We start from the raw sequence: 16,103 nt of genomic DNA, 5'->3' as shown, positions 1-16,103 counted from the left end.
GAAGCAGGCTCATAGCAAAGGAGCCTGATGTGGGGCTCGATCCTGTAATGCCGGGATCACGCCCTGAGCCGTAGGCAGACGCTTAACAACGCTGCCACCCAGGCGCCCCTAAAACTCACTTTTGCTTTAAAATTTTTTGTTTTCTCTACTGAGCAGATGTAAGCATTCAGATTCTCAAAATTTGGCCTGGTTTTCCAAAAAAAAAAAAAATCCACGTATAATGAAAGTACCATCTGCTTATTGGTATTAATCTGAGTTAAAAGACAATGCACTCTTCTTCCTTTCTCTATCATAGACTCTTTTTACTTTTTTCTGCAGCCTGTGACTGTCATTCTGAGGGATCTCTCTCACTCCAGTGCAAAGATGATGGTCGATGTGAATGTAAACAGGGTTTTGTGGGAAATCGCTGTGACCAGTGTGAAGAGAACTATTTCTACAATCGGTCTTGGCCTGGCTGCCAGGAGTGTCCAGCATGTTACCGGCTGGTAAAGGATAAGGTAAGCTGTCAAGAGGGCATTCGCTCATTCATTCATTCATTCATTCAGTAGACATTGAGTACTTCCTGTGCACTGAGCTCTAGAGGACAAATGATGGTTAGGAGTGGGGCAAAAGGGCAAGCCTGGATTGAATTAAATAAGGACGTGTGTTTGGGGGGCAGGGCATTAGAGGGGGCAAGGAGAGGGAAAGAGAATCACCAAGGGTGCATCTTGGGTTTTTTGGTTAAGGTAGCAGGAGGCATTGTTTCTTAAAATGGAGATGACTCAGGCGGACAGATTTAAGGGAAGAAAATCAAGAGTACAGTTTTGAATGTTGACTTGAGATACCCATCGGAGAGTTGAGTGGAGATATCAGGAAAGCAATCTAAAATGCAAGGGAGAGGTCAGAAGTGGAGAATCTTCAACATGTAGTGTTTAATGTCAAAGGAATGGGCTTGATAGTTTTTCTCTTGAAGCCAGAGAAATAAAGAAAAACTACCCATGTTGTCTGTTTAAAAGTAGAGATACATGCAGTGTCTAGACCTGCATGTTTGATAGAGTGAGCGCCCCTTTGATGGTCATTCCTGCAGGAAGTACAGCTGAGTTCTTCAGGAATATTTGTGCACGCTGCCTTTCCCTTTTCTTCCTTCATTACGTTCAGGTTGCTGATCATCGAGTGAAACTCCAGGAATTAGAGAACCTCATAGCAAACCTTGGAACTGGGGAAGAGGTGGTGACAGATCAAGCCTTTGAGGACAGACTAAAGGAAGCAGAGAGAGAAGTTATGGACCTCCTTCGAGAGGCCCAGGATGTCAAAGGTATACATGTTAAACAGCGGGTAACTTCGGCCAGGTGGCCTAGTCTTTAGACACGCCTCCTAGTTCAAGGTTATTTAGTATGACTTTATAAAATTCTTCCTCAATTTTTAAACTCCTTGTAGAATCTGAATTTTTTTTAAATTTTTTTTTATTTTTTTATTTTTTATTTTTTTTTAAAGATTTTATTTATTTATTTGACAGAGATAGAGACAGCCAGCGAGAGAGGGAACACAAGCAGGGGGAGTGGGAGAGGAAGAAGCAGGCTCACAGCGGAGGAGCCTGATGTGGGGCTCGATCCCATAACTCCGGGATCACGCCCTGAGCCGAAGGCAGACGCTTAACCGCTGTGCCACCCAGGCACCCCAGAATCTGAATTTTTTTAAACAATGTGTGAAAATACAAGAACTGGTTTTAAGATACAATAAGCAAAAGTAATTCTCCCAACACACAAAAACTATTAAATACTCAAATTCCAAGTGTTGTATAAATCTGTTCCATTACAAGTAGTGTTTTAAAACAGTTTTTAAAAATCATGAAGGTATGCATTTTGGGTGCTCATTATTTTAAGTAGAAAATTTGAACTTGGATTTTTCTGTCAGTCTAGTGAGTGAGAACTTATTTTACACACTGCTTTATGTCCTTTAGAAAGGACCCTCATAAGGAAAAATTGTAGTCTTCAAGTATTGACTGAACAGCTAGATACTAAATATGTAATACCTGGTATTTATGAAAGATTAGAAATTAGTCCCTACTTATGAAATATCCTATTTAATAAGTGAATAGATGTGCTAGTCACATCATGTAAAAGTGTATATTTTATATTATGTGCATATTTAATGTCCTTTGCAGTTATGTTGCTCCTCTGAGCATTATCCGATGAGACTGGTGACAAGCAGAGGAGGAGTTGGCTTAACATTTAGAAAACAGCTTATTTTAAAATACTTTATTAACTTTAAAGGAACCTGAGTTTGTAAAACTTTGAAAGTAAGAAAAAGTTATTTTAAATTATATACTTGCTTTTTAAATCACTTTTAAAAAAAATATTTATTTATTTGAGAGAGAGCAAGAGCGAGTGAGTAGGGGGAGGGGCAGAGGAGGGGAGAGAGAGAATCTCCAGCAGAGTCCCCGCTGAGTGCGGAGCCTGACAAGGGGCTCCATCTCACTAGATCATGACCTGAGCCAAAATCGAGTCGGACACTCAACCGATGGAGCCACCCAGGCACCCCTAAAATCACTTTAACATTTTATTTTTATTATTTGCTCTGAATTAAGCTTTTTTTCTAAATGTGGACATATCCTTTTCTACACTTACTGAGTGCCTATAGTATACTGAGGCATTGTGCTAAACACCGATAATGAAAAGATAAATAAGACTGTGCTCCTTCTATCGAAGTTCTCACCATCTGGCTGAGGTCCCTTTTGTTTAGGGGCTTTCCATCAGTGAGATACAGGTGTTCACAGATACTCATAGTAATTGTTCATTAACTTCAGGACACTTGGGACCACAATGACTGACCTCTTTATTGAGTTTATGAATCTACCCATTTGAAGCTAGAGAGGTCTTCCTGTCAGAGTATAGGTCAACAAAAATTAAATATATTACTTATTTCTTATTGTAGATATCCTTATTGTAAATATCTTATTGTTGATATATATATATATAATTTTGATTTTATTAAATTATTGAAGTAAATAAGGAAGTAATGAGATGCATCTGGTTTTAGCCAGTTTGTTTCATTTTTATATGAGAGTCCAGAAATTGGTTTATAAGGTAAATTTTTAGAAGTTGAAAAATAAAGTGAGTGGTCAATAGTTTATGTTAACCTTAGTTGTGTGTTTGTCTTTTGTGTTGTTGTTACATTTTAAGTGTTAAACATAGATTAAGAAGAATTTAAATGTTTCCTGTCCTGTATAAACACAAGTGTTGTTTTTTTTTAGAATGTTCATTTATTGGCAGAAACTTTTGACACACAGTTTTCCATAAATGTATTCTCTTGTAACAACAAATTCACATTTGTCCTGCCATAAACATTGAAGAATCAAATGTGGGGTTATCTTTAAGTGCTGCTCAGTTCCCCCGAGAGCTGGGGTCTGGCACGCAGCTGTGGTGGCCACACCATGAGCACATGGGAATAGTCAAGAGGCCAGAAAGGGAGGTCAGCCAGCACTGTTCCAGGTCTTGGTGCGGCCCCGGCTACGTCTAGCTTCCTCTGGCCATAATGACAACCTGCTTTCCTCTACCCAAGCAGGTGATTCTGTTGGACAGAAGCTTTGATAAAAGCCATGGATGTCATACCTCCACTTGAGCCACTTGAAAGGCAGAAACATAATGGGCTGCTGCTTCTCATAGCTCGGGGAGCCACCATAGTGAGGCTAGGGTTAAAGTCTACTCCCACTAAGACTTGATTCGTGGAGTTCCTGGCTGACCTTTCTTACTTGGGTTCAAACTAGCCAAGAGTAAGAATATCTCCACAATGATTTATGCTTTCAAACTATCCCTGAGTATTTATTTGTAGGTTAACCCTGTGTTTATTCTGCAGCTTTAAAAGGAGATTATATGGTGCAGTTAGGTTTTGCAATTTGAAGGCATTTGAAGTGATCCTACCAGTTAGATTATCTATTCTCTTTTCAGTTACTGACGTTTCTCTAAAGAGCTGGCCAGAGAGATTGGTATCTGTTACATTCCTGAAGGTCTAAAGGAAAGGGGCTTTTATAACTTCAGTGGCTGGTTATGCTTCCTGAGTCTAAATGATTTTCTACAATTTCAACTTTTTTTTGGTCTTTTGTTATTTTCTTAAAAATCTTTAGATTATAAAAGAATTGTCTAATCATTCAAGCAGGGCTCTGTGTATACTTAGGCGAGTTTCACACTGTGCCAACTTTTCATGTGTATTTGGTGGCCCTGTTTACAAGATGTTATTTTCCAAACCTATATTCATCTTTATTGATCTTAATTTTGACCTCTCATCTTTTTCACGTTCCTTGGAAAATTTAGACACCAACTCTGAGCATTTTGCTGAAATAAGAACTGATCAATTTTGAATAGGACTTAATGGTTCTTGTATATTAATATACCCTCATGACATGTAAGAATTTTAATGATGACAGAATTATATTTATACAGGTATATATTTATCTTTTTATTTATTAAGACCCAGGTATGAGATTTAAGTTGAATGGGAATAATCAGTAAAGAACAATTTGAAGAACTCTTCAAAAGCAAAACTCAGTATAAAAGAAATTACCTGGCTCTGCCAGGGGGTGGGAGGGGGCAGCAAGAGTCTGTATTTAGTTTTATATTTAGTTTAAAATACAAAATGAATTTAATTTGCCATACTTCAACATCTGTTTTGAACCTCGTTTTTTCCTAGTATAGAAAAATATCCAGCTGTCAGGGCTGATAGTGCTTTCAATAACATTGTATTTTTATGATTAAATCTGGCATGTGCTGGAACATCAAAGCTTTCCTTCCTCAGGCATTTCTTGGGTGTCTCCTCTATGCCGGTCACTGCGTAAGACTGGGCATATGGTGATGAGTAAGAAAGAGAAGCTCATAGTCCAGTGGGACAGACGGGCACACAGTTAGAGCCAGTGTGATAAAAATAACAGGGGAGGGCACAGTAGGAACTGACCAGTTCTGCTGTTGGGCTTAAGGAAAGCTTATCAGAAAGATCTGTGTTTGGAAGAATAAAGTTGTGCCTTGGATTTCATGTGACATATGTACCCCCTCCCCTTCAGGTCATTTATGGACTTTCTTCTGTAATGCCATTGCAGATGTAGACCAGAATTTGATAGACCGCCTCCAGAGAGTGAATAACACCTTATCCAGCCAAATTAGCCGTTTACAGAATATCCGCAATACCATTGAGGAGACTGGAAACTTGGCTGAGCAAGCACGTGCCAGGGTGGAAAGCACAGAGCAGTTGATTGAAATCGCGACCCGAGAACTTGAGAAAGCAAAGATTGCTGTTGCCAACGTGGTGAGTGATTGGGAAGGTCTGAGGCTGGAGTGCGGGAGTCCCCTGGTAATTTGTAACAAGTCTCTTACTGTCCACGGAATGCCTCAGCTAAATTGAGTCTTTGTGTCTTTTTGTCTCTAAACATGGAGCAAGAAAGCCACGTTGCTTTAAGGTGTCATTAAACACAAACTGGATAAAGACCAAAGGACATCTGGGTCCTTCCTCTAGTTTTGTTCCTTCTACGGCACTAGTCATTTTAAACTTCCTTTATCCTTTGATGAAAATAGAAATAGTAATCTGTAGCCAAGGATGCTAATATTAACAAAAGATCTTTGAATCAATGAGGCATTCTTTTTACTAAATAACACTAATACAAATTTGGTTCTGACACTTGCTTTATTAAATTTAAATAATTCTGTCCTTTGAGATTAGTGCTTTGTTTATTTCCTCTTCAGTCAATCACTCAGCCAGAGTCTACAGGGGACCCAAACAACATGACTCTTCTGGCAGAAGAGGCACGAAAGCTTGCTGAACGGTAACCTCCAGATCCCTCTGTCTTCATGATTAAGCTGCAACTTTCCTTACAGTGTGTACATGTTGTCCCCTCCTTTACCCACAAACACTTTGCACATAACCCACTTTCGTGAAGTCGGCTCTTTTCTGAAATGTTATCGGCTGTGTGTACTCTTTTCTTGCCTCTCCTTTGAAATTAGAATATTTACTTTGAATATTTGAACATGATGCTTTGGAGGGAAATTATATTTGCACATCTCGAAGAAAACATAACATTTTTAGAGTTTTAATTTCAAAACCTTAAAAGTTGATAACTAAAGCTCAGTTGAATTATTTTTTTAATTTTTTAAATTTTTAACAAAAATGTTTAACTCTCAGATTTTAATAGAAAACGTTTACTAACCCATAGCACCTTTGAAAATCAGCCAAAGAAAACAGACCATTTAATTCCTTTTTTTTTTTTGAGATTTTTTAAATTATTAAGTATAAGGTAGCTTCTTAGGAAAAACTTGGAGTTGTAGGAGAGCATTGAATTGAAAAAATTTGTTAAACTAGTTGCTAGAATGTAGACTTCACGAGGGCAGGTGTTTTTGTGTGTTTCATTCACTGCTAAAGTTCCAATACCTAAAACAATGTCTGGGATATAGTAAGTACTCAGTAAATGTTTGTTGAATGAATTGCACAACAGCTAGTAGACCTCATGGGTGTGTGGTTCATAAGTAAGCCCGACGTTAGAATTTTAGCCTCATTATTCAGAGCAATTACTTTGGCTTCTTGCTTTAACAGGTGCTCTCTTTCTATTCTTTGTAAATGTAAATGTGTGAGCTGTGTCATTTAGTTCATAGGACATTCATGGTTTCGTAGCTGGATTTTCTGATTAAAAGAAGGTAGCTGAAAACATACGGAAAGCTCCCAGGGAAATTAGGTCTTGAAAACAAACTGATTCTGGTGTCTTTCATACATGAATTTTGAAAGAAACCTTATACTGAAAAGGAATGGCCGCATACTGCAGTGTGACACTGTAATATGAAATTTTAGAGCTGAAAAAAACCTTAGCAGTTTCTCAGCTGAAATTTGCATTATTTGGCTGGATTCCCTGTTGACATGTTGCTTTCCATTTGGTGTTGGGTTGCTTTTCCTGGTCAGTAATTAGGTTGCGTGTGAGAAATCTGAATAGTTGGAGGCTGTTTCCAGACTATGTGGTCACTGAACCAGCATGAGGATTAAACATTAGGTCTGAGGTTTGTATTTATGTCTAGATCAGTTCTTGTTGGCATATGTGGTTTTATAGATAAATTATTCTTCATCGATTTTATTTAGAAGTAATTTTTTGAAGAACTGTAGACATTTGCCCCTGTAAACTTTATAGGAAAATGTCATTTGGAAAATACTGTCTTGGAAAATACCATTTTTTCAGATTGTAGAATGCTGTTATAAACTTAGCCCCCACTGAAATGGTTGTGAAATTCTAAATTTATAATATTTTTTTCAATATTTATAGAGCTCTGTCCACATTTTTGTGTGTGTGTATAAAATAAGGTAAGCATTACCCAAATTCTGCTTCTTTTCCTATTAAATAGTTCTGTTTCATGGTGTCTTTTTTTTTTTTTCATTTTTTTTACTTAATACAGACATAAACAAGAAGCTGATGATATTGTAAGAGTGGCAAAGACAGCTAATGAGACATCAACTGAAGCATTTAATCTGCTTCTGAGAACACTGGCAGGAGAAAATCAAACAGCACTTGAGATTGAAGAGCTTAATAGAAAGTGAGTGTCATTTAAAAGTGGCTTAGGGCCCTTCCGTTGTTCTTGCAAGTAGCACCAGTTAAATGGGAAATGAAATGCGATGGGTTCAGAGCATGCGTTCATGCAGTAAGACTTCTTTCGTTAATCGTGCTTTTGAAATGGTGCAGTAATTAGAGCAGGGGCTGTGGGGCCACTGAGGTTATATGCCTTCCAGTTTCTGTAACTGCAGAGAAAGTTAACAAGACTGGCCATGATACTTGCATTTCTGCGTAAATGAACAAAGAAGAAGAGATAAAGTATCATAGAGTCAGGAGAGAAAATATACTTGAGCTACAGATATTTAAAAGGTGTCCAAAATAAGTAATATGTGGTAAACCATACGATATAAATAGAAGTGACAGGGTGAGATCTAAATTTCAGCTGTGTTGGTTTTAAATAATAGCATTTTCTTTGAAGTTTTGGAAATTCTGTTGCAGTGATTGGAACCAGAATGAACGTGGTTAACACTAAGATGCCAAAAACAACTATGTTTTTCGTTAAATCTTCTGTTCCTTAGGTATGAACAAGCGAAGAACATGTCACAGGACCTGGAGAAGCAAGCTGCCCGGGTACACGAGGAGGCCAAGAGGGCTGGAGATAAAGCGGTGGAGATCTATGCCAGCGTTGCCCAGCTGACGCCCGTGGACTCGGAAGCTCTGGAGGTATGGGGTGGGCACTCTGTGTGCACAGGGTGCTGGCTGCCGCTTCCGTCACCCATCCATCATGTGCAGCCTCGCCCCCCAGACCCACGCATACACACACATGTGCACACACGTGCACACACACAGTACACACCCTCGCCCCCCAGACACACATGCACACACACGTGCACACACACACATGCACACAGTGTGCACCTTCGCCTCCCAGACACGCGCACACACATGCATGCATGCGCGCACACACACACACACACAGAGTACGCACCCTTGTCCCCCAGACACACACGCACATATAGTACACACCCTTGCCCCCCAGACACACACACACGCACACACACACACAGTACATACCCTAACCCCCCAGACACATGTGCACACGTACACACACACACACGTAGAACACACCCTTGCCCCCCAGACACACACGCACATAACACACACACAAACACACGTAGTACGCACCCTCGCCCCCCAGACACGCACGCACACACACGCACACGCACACACCCCTCACAGTTGGGGTGAGAGCTGTTCTGACGGCTCTGCAACTGTCACTGGTACCGACCTCCTCTGTCCTCCGGCTGACTCACTGGTGATGTCGAGTTCTGCTTCAGGTATGTTCACTAACTGAGCTCAAGAACCCCCTGATTAGAAACATTAAATAGCAAAGACTACTTTAGTGATAGGAGTAATCATTCCTAAGTCTTTAATATAAATCCAAATTATTATATATTTGTATTTATTAGGACACAGTATACCCAGACCCTTACGCCCAGGCACTCTGTGGTTGAGAGCAAGAGAGAAACAAAAAAAAGTGGTTTAAATGAAAAAACTATATTAGGATGCTGTTGGGCAGCTAAAATATCGGGGCGTTGGTAGGATTGTATTGCGTCTGTACTCTACTCATGAATCTTCGTTTCAGGCCTGTATAAATGCTCTATTTTTCACATTGAATTTGAAGTTGATTAAGTTTCACTTCTCACATCGGAGGCGTTGACTTGATTTTTTTACCATTGGGGTTTAGTTAGATCTCTTCAGACATGTACATACTGTCTGATCTTGCATATTTGCTATTTGAGAATAGGCAAAACTAATGGTGATAAACACCAGACCAGTGGCAGCTGCATTGTTAAAAAGATAGGTGTGGAAATTAACTGGAAAGAGATACAAGGGAATTTCCTGGGGTGGAAATATTCTGTATCTTGATTGGGGTGTTGGTTACACAGGGAAATATATGTGTCAAAGCTCCTCTCACTAAATGCTGTGTGTGCAGTTTACTGTGTGTAAAGTGTACTTCAATTTAAGGGGGAAAAAAGTCTGTAAAATTTTGACCTGTGGTGTTCTTTTAAAAATATGTCTGAGTGTTAAGTGTTACAGAGTTACTGAGCCTACCTTTTCATCAGTTTCATTGTTTTGTCTAAAATGTCACAATCTTGCTTTTCACAGAATGAGGCTAATAAAATCAAGAAGGAAGCTGAAGATCTGGACCGTCTGATTGACCAGAAATTGAAAGATTATGAGGACCTCAGAGAAGACATGAGGGGGAAGGAACTTGAAGTCAAGAAGCTTCTGGAGAAGGGAAAGACCGAACAGCAGGTTGGGTTAATTTGCAGGTTGCTTCAATTCTTGAGGCAAAATCCAAAACCGTGCCAGTGTGAGCTTGTGTCTGTGACATGACCAAGTGCGGGGTCAACAGGCCCTCAGGAATTCAGAGCACGGCCTTCTGTGGGGAGCCCCGGCCTAGCTGCCCCATGCTGGCGGGTGTCAAGGTGGCAGTGGGGAGGTGCCTGGTCTGTTAGGAGAAAGAAAGGATTCACCTTGGAGGGTTTGTCCTCTGATCTGCCATGTGTTTGCAGACTGCTGACCAGCTTCTAGCCCGGGCAGATGCCGCCAAGGCTCTTGCAGAAGAAGCTGCAAAAAAGGGACGAAACACCTTACAAGAAGCCAATGACATTCTCAACAACCTGAAGGGTACGAAAGGCTCACATAACAGCATAAATTTCTATGCTTTCTTCACTAAGACCATTTCCTTTTTTTTTTTGTTTTTTAATTTTTACTGTGAGATTCTCAGAACATATACCATATGAAAGATCAATCATGAAGATTCAATAGTTAATGATTTTTACTGCACTAACTTCATCCCCCAATATCCACCCTACTTTTTTTTTATACTGAGGTATTTCAAAGGAAAATCTGAGAGCTTGTGTCCTTTTACCCCTTCATACCTCAGTATGAAAACAAAACCAGAAAAATGGAAATTTTCTGGTACTAGAATAACTCATGTTATCTAGATATGCCTATGTAGCTGGCTCATGCTGGTAAATGGAGATTATCTTTATTTTTCTCTGTGAATTGCTTCTCAATCTTTGTGCCTTCTGTCCTAACCCAAGAGAAAAAAGACATGTGCTCAATTCATTGTATAGTCCTGGACTTGCCCCTGATAAAGTAACCCGTAGGCTCTGTAAATATGGAAGCTTTACAGGATAATGGTTGACTGTATTGGCTCTGGGGTCAGTGGGGTTGGGTTAGAATCCCTGCTCTACCTCTCATTTCTGTGAACCGTTGGTGGACATATCTCCCTCTTTAGTCTTCAGTGCTCATGTATAAAAATGATGCAATGCCTGCATCACAGGCATATAAAAGCTCTTAACTCAGTAGCTAACACGCAGTGAACACTGAATAATCTGCAGTTTTTAATATTGGGTGCCGTGGCAGCAATGGCATACTCAGTGCTTTGCACAGAAATGAACTTCTTTCCAGAAACGTTCATTCATTAAGAATCGAAAGCTGTACGCTTCGTTCTTTTATGGCTATCTGTGCTGTTTTTCCTGTTTCTCTCCTGACTTTCATTGTTCATGAAACAACATCCCGCTGCAGCTCCCCAAAGGGGTCGCTTTGGCTCACGGAAAGTCTAGTTCAGATGCGTTCCTCGAACTTGCTTTGTTTCAGACTTCGACAGGCGAGTGAACGATAACAAGACCGCCGCAGAGGACGCTTTAAGGAGAATCCCTGCCATCAACCAGACCATAATCGAAGCCAATGAAAAGACGAGGGAGGTGCAGCTGGCGCTGGGCAGTGCTGCCGCGGACGCCACCGAAGCCAAGAGCAAGGCCCATGAGGCGGAGAGGATCGCCAGCGCCGTCCAGAAGGTGTGTGCTTCACTCTTCTGCCCAGCAGCCTTTGCTCCTGTATTTCTCTAGTCATTTTCCAGTTTCTTTCCAGACCCCTGAAAGCCCTCACAGACTTCGTCCTCAAGTCCAGTAAGATTATCTTAAACTGTCCTCGTTCTTTTTTTACTGGGCAGAGTAGGTAAATACATTGACTGAAGAGGGAGAATCATTGAAATCATCGAAAGGGCTCTTGAACATTTCTGCTGTTTTCTCAGTGGCGGGTCTGTGTGGTGAGGAGGGGCATGGCTTCATGGGCCCATAGTGCGCCTTCCACAAAAAAATCAGACTCTTCTCAAATAAACACAGTTCTTTGACATGGACAGGTGACATTGTTTCAATCTTATGTAGAGTGCCAGGTCAGCACAACTATCAGGCCTCTCTTTCGAGCATATGTGATATCTGAGCCCCTCCTTATTTAGCTGCCACTGCTAGGATTCTTCCTACTCATCCTTTTTTTTTTTTTTTTAAAGATTTTACTTATTTATTGGAGAGGGAGAAGCAGACTCCCCACTGAGCACAGAGTCTGACACGGGGCTCCATCCCAGGACCCTGAGATCATGACCTGAGCCGAAGGCAGATGCTTTCACCAGCTGAGCCACCCAGGCGTCCCCTTTCTACAGTCATCTTAAAGAATAGTTTCTTTAAGCTGACTTTTTCCTACTTAAAGGTCAATCTGTTTGTTTTATTTAAAAGAGAGATTGGAACGGATTCTAAGAGAATGTGTTCAAGAATCACATACATTTTTGGTTTGTTTAGGACAGTTGGTCTTGGGATTAATTATATTTTATAAAATACTCCTACATCAGGATCATGGTCTTTTTGTACGTTGTGATGAACGGCCAGCTAGAACAAGGCTGCTACGTTTGAATTGAAAATATATCGGAGTCAATAGTCTAATCAATACCGTGTGGTGGGAAGTGTTACACCGTTTAAATGTTTTACCCTTTGCTAGCCGGGTGACCTCACCCACAAATGGCAATGATAGAATAAGAAGGATTAAGGATAAGAAATAAGAGGAAACAAATGGAAGTGTTTTATAAAATATAAAATGCTGTTATGAGGCGGTAACACTAGCTTTTCTTTACTGTTACTTGGACCCAAATAAACGATACCCTAAGTCAACATGTAGTATAATTTACTGCCCTGTTCTTTCTGGATTGTATTTTCGAACCATTCTACAGATTATAAAAGGTGTGGGAGCGTCCTGTAGACAGAGGAAAGCTTGTTTTCATTAGCAGTTCTTTATCTTGTGCCTAGAACGCTACCAGCACCAAGGCAGAGGCCGAAAGGACTTTTGCAGAAGTTACAGACCTGGATAACGAGGTGAACAGTATGCTGAAACAGCTACAGGAAGCAGAACAGGAACTGAAGAGAAAACAAGAGGACGCCGACCAGGATATGATGATGGCAGGGATGGTAAGCAGTTTGGGCCTATGCGCTTGTGGGCAGAAAGCGAAGGGTGTTGACTGATAAAGGTCCCCATCTTGTTAAGAAGAGTCTCTGTCACGTTGACTTCTGTTTTTTATTGTGTTTTCTGGCCAAGAATCGGGTTAGTAACTTACATAGAAGACAAAGAATTTGGATCTCTTATGGGGCTGTTGCACAATTGTCCTGTCCCAAAGGTGCTCTCATGAAAAGCAAAACATTCTTTTTACACATTGAAGTTTTAGGACATTGAAAAGTATGTATTTGTATTTTGGGATGGGTGACTCATACGTGGTATGAAATCAGAAAGGAATAAAAAGGAATACAATGAAAAGTTAATTTCTTTCCTACTCTTGTTATCCCAGCAACTTACTTTCTAGAGGCAAAGACCAGTTTCTTGTGTTTCTTTTTTTTTTTTTTTTTTTTTAAAGATTCTATTTGTTTATTTGACAGAGAGAGACAGCCAGCAAGAGAGGGAATATAAGCAGGGGGAGTGGGAGAGGAAGAAGTAGACTCCTAGTGGAGAAGCCTGATGTGGGGCTCGATCCCAGAACACTGGGATCACGCCCTGAGCCGAAGGCAGATGCTTAACGACTGAGCCACCCAGGCGCCCCTCTTGTGTTTCATTTTTGAAGATGACAAAAACAAACCAACCTTATATCTAATTTAATTTTTTTTTTTACCTTTTGTGAGGATGTGTATACACAACACTGTTGGTGACAACACTGACTTAGGAATGTGTGGCCCAATGAAGAACAAGGGTGCCTTTTTCTGTTGTGTGCTATATTTTGCTTTCAGAAGACTTTAATGGAGTCACAGTGGAAACATAACTTTGCAATTCAGTCTGATTATAATCACAGTAATGAGCTTGTTTAATTGTGCACTTTCAATACAAGCAAGGGACCCTTTCTCCTCCACTCCTGCTGAAAAACAGGCCTTTTACTCTGGCTCATTTTCACCTTGGGACAGAAAGGAGAAATACTAACCCTGTTTATCTAGGTAAAGAAGACTCTAGGGAAGTGATAACAGGAAGCGTCCCTGTGCAAACACCTTATTTTAGTATGCTTTTGGCTTTTGTTTCAGACTGTCTAGGTTTTCTATAGCAAGGTGTGCCTCCAGTGGAACTTCCCATATAGTAAAATATATGCATTTCCCACGTGTGCTGAGGGTCTCTGCATTTCATGGTTAATATGGTTGTAGAAATGTTAGACGTAGAGCCAGTGGAAAGAAGGAAAAATGTATTCTTGATGAGCTTCAAAAAAAGGGTATGGATTCCGTTCAAAGGCTGGGAGAAGATCCACCTTTTGTTCTTTTTGGTAAATAACTTCTAAGGAGCACAAAGCACCCTCACACACCCTGTCTCATTTGCGTTTATGTTAATCCTGAAAGACACAGCATTGAGCCAGTAGTGTTGGAGTCTGTCACATCACTTTTTTCACCAAAAGCATAAAGGCTTATGGTTGTTCTGGAAGAGGAGGCTGGAGCCCACGGGTTACATGCAGTAGCGTTGCTCTCTGCAGGCCCTCGTGAAGTCACTTACCCTCTCCTAGGACGTGCGCAGAAAAGCCTGTCAGGGCTCAGTTAGAATGGCTGCGATTTCAACAGAGGTTCATCACTTACTTGTGAAGGTTTCTTTCCTCATGTGTTTTCTTTTTTTAAAATCTTATGTTGTTTCTATCCAAAAATGTTGCAGTGTCTTGAGCCAAAAACTAGGAAAAACAATTTTGTGGTAGGGAGCTCGAAGCCGCTCATTTATGTCCTGACTGGGTTTCTTTGTGAGAGCATCTGTTTTCTGATATTTGGACACTTCCTCTTCCATTGTCATTTCCCATGACTCACACAGGGGGTATTTGTTCAGGTTTCATGGAATTTTCCCAAATACATTTACCTTTGGTTGATTTACAAAATGTAAACCGTGTTGCCCCGGTTGGTGTGTGAGCGTTTGGTGTGTGCGCGTGTGCACTTGCAGGGGGATAGGGCGTTACATAAGGTGTCACCTGATTATGAAACTTTTCTGAGAATAGGACATTTCTAATAATCAGGTCTCTAAGAGTGTCCTGAAGGACATATTTTGGTTCTAAAATGTAGTGTTTATACTCATCCTTAAAAATAACTGTTTCTGCTTGATGAATTTGGTTACGAATCCACTTCCATGTATTCTTGAGTGAGAAAGTGAGAAAAGGAAATAATATTGGTCTTTTTGAAATACAGATGCATTCAGTGTAGGCATGCAGACTGCCTACTCATAGCTGTTCTAGGAATTAAAAACAGCAACATTTCACCAGGAAGATACGCTGAAAGACCAAAAAACAAAACAAAACAAAAAAAAACCCAAAAAACCCAAAACAAAACCCCTACAGTGAGAGATTGTAGCTTCACAAGTTAGGAAAGAGGAAGCATCTGAAAATTGGACTTGCTGGCTGATTGAGGGAAACAGTGTCTCAGGAGCGTGAAGACATGCCATCAGGACTGTTGGTCTATCATCTGTCCTCTTCCCGGTACAGGCTTCACAGGCTGCTCAGGAAGCCGAGATCAATGCCAGAAAGGCCAAAAACTCCGTGACCAGCCTCCTCCACCTGATTAATGACCTTCTGGAGCAGCTGGGTAAGTGGCTCTGCAGTCATTGCAGGCAGCCTCCGCATTCTTTGTGCTGTTCTTGGGGTCCGATACGTCGACAAGAAAGCAGATCGTACAGTGTGACTGTTGTGCGAACTGAACCGTGACTTGAAATTGTATTAATTCAGCAAGTACTTACGAGGTCCTTCCATGGCCTATGATCTGAGTCCTGGAATCTGACCACAGTCCAAGGACTTATAAAATTAGGAAGCTAGGCTGCCAGCGAGGGTGGCTCATTTATGGCCGATGTTTATGATACGTTGAACCGTGATTATTCTTACTCATCCTGCTGGCAAGTGTCTTCAGAGGATTTAAAGGGAAGGATTTCAGTGGTGGAGTCAAGGAACGCCTGACACTGGTAATGACTTCACTGCCTGGAATTCTTTTCATTTGCTAATTAAAAGGAGAATCTGATGAGGTGACAGTTTTTAAAAAAGAGAATAAGCTTGATTTTTCAAGGAAATACAAGCATGTTGAGATGCCCTTTTAATCCATTGTGGTAGGAAGCAGGCTTCATTACAGGACAGATAAGCTTTTGTCGCCAGTCTCCATCATAAAGTGGTGAGACTCCAGCCAGTACAGCTTGGTGGCAAGGCATTCGGCTTTAATTCAGCCTTGAAGGTTTGGTCCGTGTTTTATTTGTGTTTTTTTTTTTTTTTTTTTGGGGGGGGGGGGGG

General features: G+C 40.7%; 1 protein-coding gene across 1 annotated transcript in view; it reads left to right on the top strand.

Annotated features, from left to right (window-relative positions):
• The window catches only part of LAMC1 (laminin subunit gamma 1), a 123,532-nt gene that overhangs the window by 103,269 nt on the left and 4,160 nt on the right, over positions 1-16,103 (top strand). Inside the window, exons 17-27 of the mRNA XM_011230607.3 lie at positions 319-497; positions 1,138-1,294; positions 5,069-5,274; positions 5,709-5,788; positions 7,398-7,535; positions 8,071-8,215; positions 9,662-9,811; positions 10,072-10,186; positions 11,165-11,364; positions 12,643-12,801; positions 15,315-15,414. Coding sequence (XP_011228909.3) covers positions 319-497; positions 1,138-1,294; positions 5,069-5,274; positions 5,709-5,788; positions 7,398-7,535; positions 8,071-8,215; positions 9,662-9,811; positions 10,072-10,186; positions 11,165-11,364; positions 12,643-12,801; positions 15,315-15,414 — 1,629 coding nt within the window. The remainder of the gene's footprint in view (positions 1-318; positions 498-1,137; positions 1,295-5,068; positions 5,275-5,708; positions 5,789-7,397; positions 7,536-8,070; positions 8,216-9,661; positions 9,812-10,071; positions 10,187-11,164; positions 11,365-12,642; positions 12,802-15,314; positions 15,415-16,103) is intronic.

The sequence above is a fragment of the Ailuropoda melanoleuca genome, chromosome 8 (assembly GCF_002007445.2).
Source record: "Ailuropoda melanoleuca isolate Jingjing chromosome 8, ASM200744v2, whole genome shotgun sequence".
NCBI classification, from domain to species: domain Eukaryota; kingdom Metazoa; phylum Chordata; class Mammalia; order Carnivora; family Ursidae; genus Ailuropoda; species Ailuropoda melanoleuca.
This window is presented reverse-complemented; position numbering and strand designations above follow the sequence as displayed.